Source organism: Manis javanica, chromosome 1 (genome assembly GCF_040802235.1).
Source record: "Manis javanica isolate MJ-LG chromosome 1, MJ_LKY, whole genome shotgun sequence".
Lineage (NCBI taxonomy): Eukaryota > Metazoa > Chordata > Mammalia > Pholidota > Manidae > Manis > Manis javanica.
Genome location: NC_133156.1, coordinates 121,872,338 through 121,884,498, shown reverse-complemented (window position 1 = coordinate 121,884,498; position 12,161 = coordinate 121,872,338). Strand labels below are relative to the sequence as shown.

Sequence of the window (12,161 nt, the reverse complement as noted above, 5' to 3'; positions counted from 1 at the left end):
CTAACATTTAATAATATTCCTAAAGGACCTTTTTCTCTATCTTTTGTTCATACTTTTAACATCTGTAATTACATGAGTTTTATGACTCATCTTTGCTTCTGGGATGACCTATCATAGACATTAATATTTCCTTCATGTGCTGAAAATTCTGCCTTCTTGTGTCAAGGAGGGGTTTCTTTGTTCATCTATGCCTATTTCATCTTTTCTCAAGGTCCACTTTCCATGTTAGCAAGTATAAGGAATGGTCTAGCTTCACTACTGTTTTTATAATGTTACAATAGTCTCGTACTGTAACCCTTATAAGAAATAAATTATTGCCAACTGTCATTTAGAATAAGAGACTGAGATTTTGGACCAAAAAAACCACAATTGGCCACTTATTCTGTACTGTGGGTTTAGGAGTGGGATGTTTTCATTTTTCATAATTAACTACTGTGTGTACAATTGTGCTTTCTGCTTCACGTGTGTTCAGTTATCACTTGTAGTAGGGTTAAGCAAGTGATATATATATTGTTTCTTATAAGCATAATTCAGAATTTCTGTAAGGACTGGCTATTTTCAGAATATCAGCATCTGGATGACAAATACTGTTGGTTTTGAAATTACAATGTATTTTTGTATGCATTTTCTTCAGGAGTATATGCATTCTGATAGCTAATCTTACGGTTCCTAAAAGTGCTTAAAGGTAATCAGTGTCCCATTTATTAAAATTATTCTTCATAGAAGATAGCTTTCCATCATTAGGCAAAGGTTATGATATAATGAAGACTGATTAACACAGGTGTATAGACAAAAGTGACGGGCAGATTCAGAGCCACTGGAATAAGTTTGTGGTGGAACTAAATGAGATCAAGTGAATCAGAACCTGCATGTTCCATATGTATATAAGAATTCTTGCAACAGTAATGAAATCTTCCCTGGTTTTACAGAAGAGTTGAAATACCTTTCAATAACTGAAAAATTAAAACTTTGTGTTTAGTAATAGTTTGTACATAGTGGAAAAAATTGTAAGATCTTTCCCAGTCTTAATGTATTACTCATGTGCAGATGCTTTTATACATTTTTATTAGAAATAATCATAGAATTTATACTTTAATATAACTAAATCAAACTTGATAATTTCCTTGAAATTAAACTATTTGCTCAGTTTTCATTTTAGTGGTGAAAGATAAATTGGAATGAGGTTAATGACCTATCAACTCAAGTGTAATACTTTAAAATTTAGCCTTCAAGATATTTTAATCTTTTTCTGAAAGACGTATTGCTCATATTAATTAATATTAGTAATAATGAGCCACAGATTTCTTAAGAGAAATCTTCAGATGCCTGAGGTCTGTGTCATTACAGTTCTTAACTATGCTCAGGTTTTACCATTTTAATAACTTTCACAAAGCATACTTCATTGAAAAATATAAAAATCTAGATTAGAGTGTAGTACTTAAATTTCTGGGTTCTTGTCATAAAAGTTTAAGGGATAAGTATAAGGTGATAGAGCATCCTCTTTATGAGGTAGTAATTATTTGGTGTGCCCTATGGCAAGATATAAAGATTATTTTGTGTGGCAGAACATTATAAAATAAAAACCTGTAAACATAAATTTAGTATTCTGAATGCTTTTTTCTTAGGTATTGAGGCAGAAAGCTTCATCTAAGTTCTTACCAGTAGTTTTAACAAGGGGAAACTGGTGATAAAAGACTTCATTATCATGTAGTTTGCAATGAAGCTTTTGTTTTGATAGACTTGACTTCTGTATGATGATAGATTTGACTTCTGAATGACTGAAGAAGCAGAAGGAGCTAATTCTACAAAAAAATCACAAGCAAATAGCAGAAGTAAATTTTTGTAACATTTTATTAAAGTTGGAACAAACTGCTACATCTCAAAAATGGAATGGTGGAACTTTGGTATAGAAAAGCAACATTACCAAAAAAAATTTTTTTTTCACAACTTGGTTCCCTAACAATAAGGGGCTATTTAACCTTACGATACTCTTTTCCTTAAATGATATGATTTCATATTAATGATTATTATAAGCACATCTAGAGGTTCTCCTATAAAGTGACTAAAAATGACTTAAAATATAGCCAGGCAATTCAGCAAGCAAATATTAAAGCAACTAAAACATCAAGGTGCTATAATGTAGCTATTACTAAGAACTAACCGGAGTTTCAATTTATAGGAAATGACATAGCATCCTTTTGAGTAAATTGAAATCATACACAGAAATGTGTAGCTGTTTATCTTGACATTCAGTTGCGATAGTGGATTTGTGTTTGTGTGTATTTTTTGTCTTTATATTTCAGAATACTGTAAATTACTTCTTAGGCTAACATATAGGCCCCTAAAACTTCATATTGAAGAGCCTAAGCATTTTCCTTCAGTGGAAGTTGCTTACGATAGAGTTTATATGTTTCCTTATTTTAAATATACTTCTGTGTGTTAGCTTTTAAATTCCACTTGTGCTGTTGACACCTTGAAGAATTTCGATCCTGGATCAAAGGTTAATGACAAGCTAATAAATTATTTTTTTTCCCTTCTTACTCTCCTCACATTTTTTTCAGTGGCATGATTTCTGTTCTCTTTCGGATTTTATTCTTTTCCATACTTTTCTTACATGTAGTAAAACCTTATATTTCCTATTTAGTATGTTGTCAGATTTGGGACTCCTTATAGTTTCCTGTTAACAGTTAAATGATCTTAAATGGCAATATATGATTTATAACTGTTGCCTTATTCTTGCATAAAGAATCTGGTTTATCATTTACATATACAAACATAAGCATATGTTTGTATTTCATGTATTACAAGTTTTATTTATTTTATATTCTTGGGCTTATTTATATACTCAACAAGTATGCTGTTACATGCTTTTTACTGTAGTCGCTAATATTTATTGAGGTACAGCAAGCATGAATATTTCCTCACACTCTGGTTTAAAATATCATGTCATCCATGCCTACAATTTTATATATGCATATTGACATTTGCATTCCACATTTAAAAAACATTATGACTTAAAAAATAGTCTAAGTCCGTATGGTTTTTAATAAGATAAGAATATATGTCTATTACTGATACTGAATATTTATCTTTAAATTTCAGATAAGCCTTTGAAAAAAAGAAAACAAGATTCTTACCCACAGGAGGCTGGGGGTGCTACAGGAGGTAATAGACCAGCTTCTCAGGAGACGGGTTCTACGGGAAATGGGTCAAGGCCAGCATTAATGGTTAGCATTGATCTTCATCAGGCAGGACGAGTGGACTCTCAGGCTTCTGTAACTCAGGATTCAGACTCCATAAAAAAGCCTGAAGAAATCAAACAATGTAATGATGCTCCTATTTCTGTTCTTCAGGAAGATATTATTGGAAATCTTAAATCCACACCAGAAAACCATCCTGAGACTCTTAAAAAAAAGTCTGATCCTGAGCTTTCAAAGAGTGAAATGAAACAAAATGAAAGTAGATTGGCAGAATCTAAACCAAATGAAAACAGATTGGTGGAGACAAAGTCAAGTGAAAGTAAGTTAGAAATTAAAATTGAGACACAAACAGAAGAATCTAAACAGAATGAGAGTAGAACGACTGAATCCAAACAAAATGAGAGAACCACAACCGAGCCTAAACAGAAAGAGAATAGACTGTGTGACACAAAACCAAATGACAACAAACAAAATAATGGCAGATCAGAAACAACAAAGTCAAGACCCGAAACCCCAAAGCAAAAGAGTGAAAGCCGACCTGAAACTCCAAAACAAAAGAGTGATGGACGTCCTGAAACCCCAAAACAGAAGGGCGATGGATGGCCTGAAACTCCAAAGCAGAAAGGTGAGGGCCGACCTGAAACTCCAAAGCAAAAAAATGAAGGTCGGCCTGAAATGCCAAAACATAGACATGAAAATAGGAGGGATTCTGGAAAACTATCAACTGAGAAAAAACCTGAAAAACCTGAAGTGTCTAAGCATAAACAGGATATTAAATCTGATGCACCTCGGTTAAAATCAGAACGAGCTGAAGCCTTAAAACAGAGACCTGATGGGCGATCTATTTCTGAGTCACTAAGACGTGACCATGATAGTAAACAAAAATCCGATGACAGGAGTGAATCAGAGCGACACCGGGGGGATCAATCTAGGGTTCGAAGACCAGAAACATTGAGATCCTCTAATAGAAATGAACATGGCATTAAGTCTGATAGTTCAAAACCTGATAAACTAGAAAGAAAACACAGACATGAATCAGGGGACTCAAGGGAAAAACCATCTTCTTGGGAGCAGAAATCAAGGCCTGATAGTCCTCGTGTTAAACAAGGAGATTCTAATAAATCAAGACCTGATAAGTCTGGTTTTAAATCACCAAATAGTAAAGATGACAAAAGGACAGAGGGTAACAAGAGTAAAATAGACAGTAATAAAGCACACCCTGACAATAAGGCAGAATTTCCAAGTTATTTGTTGGGGGGCAGGTCTGGTGCACTGAAAAATTTTGTCATTCCAAAAATCAAGAGGGATAAAGATGGCAATATTACTCAGGAGACAAAGAAAGTGGAAATGAAAGGAGAGCAGAAAGACAAAGTAGAAAAAATGGGATTAGTTGAAGATCTAAATAAAGGAGCTAAGCCTGTAGTTGTCCTACAAAAACTATCTTTGGATGATGTTCAGAAACTTATTAAAGATAGAGAGGATAAATCAAGAAGTTCCCTTAAACCTATCAAGACTAAACCATCAAAGTCAAATAAAGGTAAGAATACTTACACTGGTGTCATTTGTATTCTAATCAGCTTTCTTTTAAGTTTTAGGGTAACTAGAATTTTTAAAAATGGAAATTTAGAAAAATTGAAACACTGCTACATGAAAATACAACATTTATGCAAAACAGCACTGAATTGTTTACAGTAATATAGATAAAAAATTATCAGTGAAAATTATTTTTCTCCTACCCCCACTTGAATTACGCATTGTAGTCATGATTTTTATGTCGATACACAGATAAGTTAGTTCTTTTTTTGTTTAGTTATTTCAGGTAATTTTTAAAGTTGCTGTTAATCAAGTGAATAGTTAGAGCAGATGATTCAAATGGATGTATTTAACAACTTTCTAAAAAGTTAGACTATAGTGATATTCTATTCTATGATGAGGTAATCAGTTGACAACTTTAATCTTTAACATCTCAATAAAGCTATATTGTATACAAAAGTCAATCTTATAAATTCTTTTAAGAGTATTGGGCAGCTCATATTTTCTTAGAAATAAATATATCTGAGTTAATTATTGATGAGTAGTCTTAGTTTATATAGTTTAGAAAGTTATATAAAAAGTTGTTTCCCCTTTCATGGGGAGGTGGTTAGTTACAAATGTTTTATTTTTTAAAACATGTAGTTTTGATGTTTTCTATGGAAAAGTAAAAGGGAATGATATATACCTCTTGAATTGGTTTAAATTATTAGTTTATGAGGGCTTTTTATTTTGTTCTTTGTTTTTATTTTTTTGCATGACTGCTACGTTAAATTCTGTATTTACTTGAATAGTGTTATTTCCAGGGGAAAGAAAGTCTTAAGTGCTAAAAATACAACAACAATTTGTGCAGAAAATATAATTGTGTTCCTGTATACTACTTTATATATAAATATAGGGTTTTTTGTGTGTGTGTATGTGTATTTTATATATATATATATAAATGTATGTATATGTACATATGGTTTGATGATGTGTAGACCTATGTAGCCCACGGAGTAGAAATAGATTAGATTGAGGTACAGTTCTTAAGACAGTAAAAGTGAAAGTTTATTTGATATTTAAGTTCTCATTCTGTAATAGAGGTTCATTAAGAACTTAGATTTATACTTATACAAAAACATATGAAACTCTAGCATTGTGCTGGCCAAAATAGTCATAGCCTCTTTAGACTATTTAAATTGAAACAGTTTAAATAAAATTAAAAATTCATATCCTCAGCAGTTACATGTGGCAAGTGGCTATCTTATTAATACAGGTAGAGAATATTTTCATCATCATGGATAGTTGTATTGTACAGCACTGCAGTGCATTAAATATAGAAGGTGTAATGGGATATTTTTGTAAAATGCTATTTTGCCTTGTTTATCAGAGACAGCTCATTGAAAAAATAGTATTACTATTAAGACCTTTATTCAGAGAAGTGACTTGTCATGACCTGTTTTTATTCTTAACTTGGTCTTCATCAAATGTTTTATTTTTCACTGTTGATTTATTTGGTTTTGTCTTTCAAAAAATGAAAAAAATTGCCTCTGAATCACTACACATTTTGTACTCTTTTAGTGAAGCTTTCAGATTTTAAATTATGTCAGTCAGACCTATAAAAATTTTATTAAGACTTCGGCTTTAATTAATAGTCTTTAACTTAAATGCATCTTTTCACAATTACTTGTTCATGTAAGAGTTTGTTAGAATGTACTTGCTGGCAGTAGAATTGTTTTAGGTAAAAATTGACTAAAATTTTTCACTAAAAGTTTGGGAGTGGCTTATATACGTAAATTGAGTGTATATTTACACAGTTTTAGAAGAGTCAGATGGAAAGATGGAAAGTGGTACCCTCTTGTCCCCTTGATCTGGACCATCTTTTTCTCCCCTGCCCTCTTTCAGCTTATGCTAGCCTTACTTTCTAAGCTCTGTTCTAACAAAGACTCTTTACAACTCAACTCAACGTCAAGAAATGAATACAGCTCCTAGTTAGTAACTGTTGTATTACTTCCCATGTTTTTTTTCACATGTAATACCATTGCCTATGAATGTAAACTTCTTAGTACTAATCCATGTTTCTCTCAAGTGTACTTTGAACACAAATGTACATACTTAATATGTCCATGTTTGTAAATAGGCTGTCTGGGTGTATCTGCCTGTTGGAGTAGGATGTTTATGTCTGTGCATGTACATTTATATGTAAACACACATATATTAATATATTTGCAGTTGTATCTTCTCATAAGAAAAAATGGCTTCACTGCTTAGATTCATTTCAGAATCCCATGTGGAGGTCTTCTGGCTTTATTTATACCTTAGAATTCATATCTCTTATTTTTTAGTAATGTGCTTATTTTTGTTTTATTTTAGATCTCTGCTACTAAGTTAGCAATAGCAGAGTTACATAATTGTGGATTTGTAAAATTACATGTATAGTCAACACAGTTGTGGATTACTGACCCTTTGTAGTGCACATAATTTTGGGATTTTCTTTGGAGAGTCACAGAAAAATAACATATTCTGACAAGTTTGTGTTTTCCTAAGGAATTAAACTGAATATTGCTGGGATACTTTTGTGGTTGACTCCTAGGCCCAAAATTCTTGGTACATGTTCTTTTCTTGGAAGAGCCATAAAATTCCATCCTTTAAATATTTTACCTGATGTCCATACTTAAAATAATTCATTCTTCAGGGTAATTTGAAGTTGCTTGAATATACTTTAAGCTGGGATTTTGAATGCTAGGGATATAGATCTATGACTCCTAGTATAGATTACAGGCATACCTTGAAGGTACTCGGAGTGAGTTCAGTTCCTGACCACATCAATAAAGCAAATATCGCAGTAAAACAATACTACAGTAAAGCAGGTCAAATGAGATTTTTGATTTCCCAGTGCATAGCAAAATTGTGTTTACGATGTGTACTGTATTCTGTTATTTCTGAAAACAGTGTATATGCCTTAATTAAAATTAATTATTGCTTAAAAATGCTAACCAACACCTACGTTTTCAGCGAGTACTAATCTTTTTGCTAGTGGAGGGCCTTGCCTCAGTGTTCATGTCTGGTGACTGATCTAACTGGCAGTTCCTGAAGGTTGGGCTGGCTCTGCCAATTTCTTAAAATAAGATGACAGTGAAGTTTACCACATCGATTGACTCTTCCTTTTGTGAATTTCTCTGTAGCCAGCTATGCTATTTGATAACATTTTACACACAGCAGAACTTCTTTCAAAATTGGGGTCAATCCTCTCAAACTTAGCTGCTGCTGTCAACTAATTTTATGTATCCTAAATCCTTTGTTGTCATTTTAACAGTCTTCAAAGTATCTTCACCAGTAGATTCTGTATCTAGAAACCACACTTTCTTTTCTCATCCCATAAGAGGCAACTCCTCATCTATTAAAGTTTTATCATGACATTGCAGCATCTTAGTCATTTCTTCAGGCTCGACTTCTAATTCTAGTTCTTTTGCCTTTCCTTCACATGTGCAGTTTGTTCTTCCACAGAAGTCTTGAAACCCTTAAAATTATCCCTGAGGGATGGAATCAATTTCTTCCAGACTCCTATTAATGCTGATATTTTTACCTTTTCCCATGAATCACAAATGTTCTTAACATCTAGAAGGGTGAATCCTTTCCAGAAGGTTTCCAGTTTATCTTTCCCAGATCTATCAGAGGAATCAATACTATGGCAATATAACCTTACAAAATCTATTTCTTTAATAATAAGATTTAAAAGTCATTGACTTCTTGATCCATGGGCTACAGAATAGCTGTTGTGTTAGGAGGAATGAAAATAATACTAATCTCCTTGTACATCTCCGTCAAAGCTATTGGGTGACCAGGTGTATTTGAGCAGTCATATTTGAAAGGTATCTTTTTTTCTGAGCAGTATTTCTCAAAAGTGAGCTTAAAATATTCAGTAAAGCATGTTGGAAACAGATGTGCTGTCATCCAGACTTTGTTGTTCCATTTATTATAGAGCACAGGCAGAGCAGATTTAGCATAATTAAAGGCTGTAGGATTTTCAGGATGGTAAATGATCATTGGCTTCCATTTAAACTCACCAGTTGCATTAGCTCCTAACAAGAAAGTCAACCTGTCCTTTGAAGCCAAGCATTGACTACTGCTCTCTAGATGAAAGTCCCAGATGGCACCTTCTTCATGCAGAAAGCTGTTTTGTCTTCTTTGCAAGTCTATTGTTTAGTGTAGCCACCTTTGTTAATTACCTTAACTAGGACTTCTGGATAGCTTACTGCAGCTCCTACATCAGCACTTCCTGCTTTATCTTTACCTTGCCTGCACTTTTTTTTTGTCTTCCACATGTATGTGAACTACATGTAAAGTGACATTGTTACATGTGACTTGATGTCTGGGGATATATGCATATCCCTACAACCTAGCATGATACCTAATACATAATAACATATTAAATGCCTTTTGAATAAAGAAATTGTATTGCCGCATTGTTCAAAAAAGGCTTTTGTGTACATATTAAAATTGTGTATTCATCTTTTAGGTTCCAACCAATAGACTGGAGCTCAAGAGCTACTTAATTTTCAACTTTCTGTTCTCTAAACTTCGTAATAACTCTTTTCACCCTATCAATACCTAGTTTTTGATAAGCTCCAGGAATCCTATTCATATTCATGTCTGCTTAACTTACCCTTTACCTTTATTTTGCTGTACAGCTGTTACAAATTGGCTCGATACCATTTATTTTCTTATCCTGCTTCTCATCCATCTTCCCAGTCTTTTTACCATTAACTTGTTTCTTCCTTGCCAAAAGGGGGAATAAGAGTGAGTAATCACATAATAATAACCTTTGTAGAATCTTTAAAGTTTTAAAAATATCTCCTATTAAAATTTACTTCAGTCAGTATAATAAGTGCCAAAAATAATATCTTTATTGCTAAAACACTTTTTACTCAGAGTATTATCTTAATATACCATAATGTAGTGTGTTTCCAAATTAATAAAATTATGAGATTATTATTTTTTCTTTTTTTCTTTTTTATTAAGGTATGATTGACATACACTCTTACGAAGATTTCACATGAAAAAACAATGTGATTACTACATTTACCCATATTATCAAGTCCCCACCCATACCCCAATGCAGTCACTGTCCATCAGTGCAGCAAGTTGCCAGAGATCCACTATGTCCCTTCTCTGTGATACACTGTTCTCCCCGTGATCCCGCGCACCATGTGTACTAAACATAATACCCCTCAGTCTCCTTCACCCACCTTCCCCACCTGCCCTCCCACACCCCTCCCCTTTGGTAACCACTAGTTCATTCTTGGAGTCTGTGAGTCTGCTGCCATTTTGTTCCTTCAGTTTTGCTTCATCGTTATACTCCACAAATAAGGGAAATCATTTGACATTTGTCTTTCTCCGCCTGGCTTATTTCACTGAGCATAATGTCCTCCAGCTCCATCCATGTTGTTTCAAATGGTAGGTTTTGTTTCTTTCTTATGTCTGAATAGTATTCCATTGTATATATGTACCACCTCTTCTTTATCCATTCATCTACAGATGGACATTTAGGTTGCTTCCATATCTTGGCTATTGTAAAAAGTGCTGCAGTGAACATAGGGGTGCATATGTCTTTTTGAATCTGAGAAGTTGTACTCTTTGGGTATATTCCAAGGAGTGGGATTCCAGGGTCAAATGATATTTCTATTTTTAATTTTTTGAGGAACCTCCATATTGTATTGCTTTCCAAAATAGTTGAACTAGCTTACATTCCCACCAGCAGTGTAGGAGGGTTCCCCTTTCTCCGCATCCTTGCCAGCATTTGTTGTTCTTAGTCTTTTCTATGCTGGCCATCCTTACTAGTGTGAGGTGGTATCTCGTGGTTTTAATTTGCATTTCCCTGATGATTAGTGATGTGGAACATCTTTTCATCTGTCTGTTGACCATCTGAATTTCTTCTTTGGAGAACTTACTCTTCATATCCTCTGTCCATTTGTTAATTGGGTTATTTGCTTTTTGGGTGTTGAAGTGTGTAAGTTCCTTATATATTTTGGATGTTAACCCCTTGTTGGATATGTCATTTACAAATATATTCCCCCATACTGTAAGATGCCTTTTTGTTTTGTTGATGATGTCCTTTGCTATACAAAAACTTTTCAGTTTGATGTAGTCCCATGACTTCATTTTTGCTTTTGTTTCCCTTTCTCAAATAGATGGGTTCAGGACGAAGTTGCTTATGCTTATATTCACGAGATGTTTGCCTATGTTATCTTCTAAGAGTTTTATGGTTTCATGACTTACGTTCAAGTCTTTAATCCATTTTGAGTTTACTTTTGTGTATGGGGTTAAACAATAATCCAGTTTCATTCTATTACATGTAACTGTCCAGTTTTGCCAACACCAGCTGTTGAAGAGGCTGTCATTTCCCCATTGTATATCCATGGCTGCTTTATCATATATTAATTGACCATATATGCTTGGGTTTATATCAGGGCTCTCTATTCTGTTCCATTGGTCTATAGGTCTGTTCCTGTGCCAGTACCAAATTGTTTTGATTACTGTGGCTTTGTAGTAGAACTTGAAGTTGGGGAGCATAATGACCCCATCTTTATTCTTTCTTCTCAGAATTGCTTTGGCTATTCGAGGTCTTTTGTGGTTCAATATGAATGTTAGGATAATTTTCTCTAGTTCATTGAAGAATGCTGTTGGTATTTTGATAGGAATTGCATTGAATCTATAGATTGCTTTAGGCAGGATGGCTATTTTGACAATATTAATTCTTCCTATCCATGAGCACGGGATGAGTTTCCATTTATTGGTATCTTCTTTAATTTATCTTAAGAGTGTCTTGTAGTTTTCAGGGTATAGGTCTTTCACTTCCTTGATTAGGTTTATTCCTAGGTACTTTATTATTTTTGATACAACTGTGAATGTAATTGTTTTCCTGATTTCTCTCTCTGCTAGTTCATTGTTAGTGTGTAGGAATGCCACAGATTTCTGTGTATTAATTTTGTATCCTGCAACTTTGCTGAATTCAGATATTAGATCTAGTAGTGTTAGAGTAGATTATTTAGGGTTCTTTATGTACAATATCTTGTCATCTGCAAACAGGGACAGTTTAACTTCTTCCTTGCCAATCTGGATGCCTTTTATTTCTTTGTGTTGTCTGATTGCCATGGCTAAGACCTCCAGTCCTATGTTGAATACAAGTGGGGAGAGTGGGCATCCTTGTCTTGTTCCCAATCTTAAAGGAAAAGCTTTCAGCTACTCACTGTTAAGTATAATGTTGGCTGTGGGTTTTTCATATATGGCTTTTATTATGTTGAGGTACTTGCCCTCTATACCCATTTTATTGAGAGTTTTTATCGTGAGTGGATGTTGAATATTGTTGAATGCTTTTTCAGCATCTATGGAGATGATCATGTGGTTTTTGTCCTTTTTATTTATGTGGTGGATGATGTTGATGGATTT

At 33.8% G+C, this 12,161-nt stretch overlaps 1 protein-coding gene across 3 annotated transcripts in view; it reads left to right on the top strand.

Moving 5' to 3' along the window:
• NIPBL (NIPBL cohesin loading factor) overlaps positions 1–12,161 on the top strand; it is a 224,343-nt gene that overhangs the window by 128,087 nt on the left and 84,095 nt on the right. For 2 of the 3 annotated variants that reach the window (XM_037002267.2, XM_037002279.2), the window contains exon 10: positions 3,103–4,737. The exons of the other annotated variant lie outside the window; for it this stretch is intronic. In XM_037002267.2, coding sequence (XP_036858162.2) covers positions 3,103–4,737 — 1,635 coding nt within the window. The remainder of the gene's footprint in view (positions 1–3,102; positions 4,738–12,161) is intronic. 3 annotated transcript variants of the gene reach the window in all.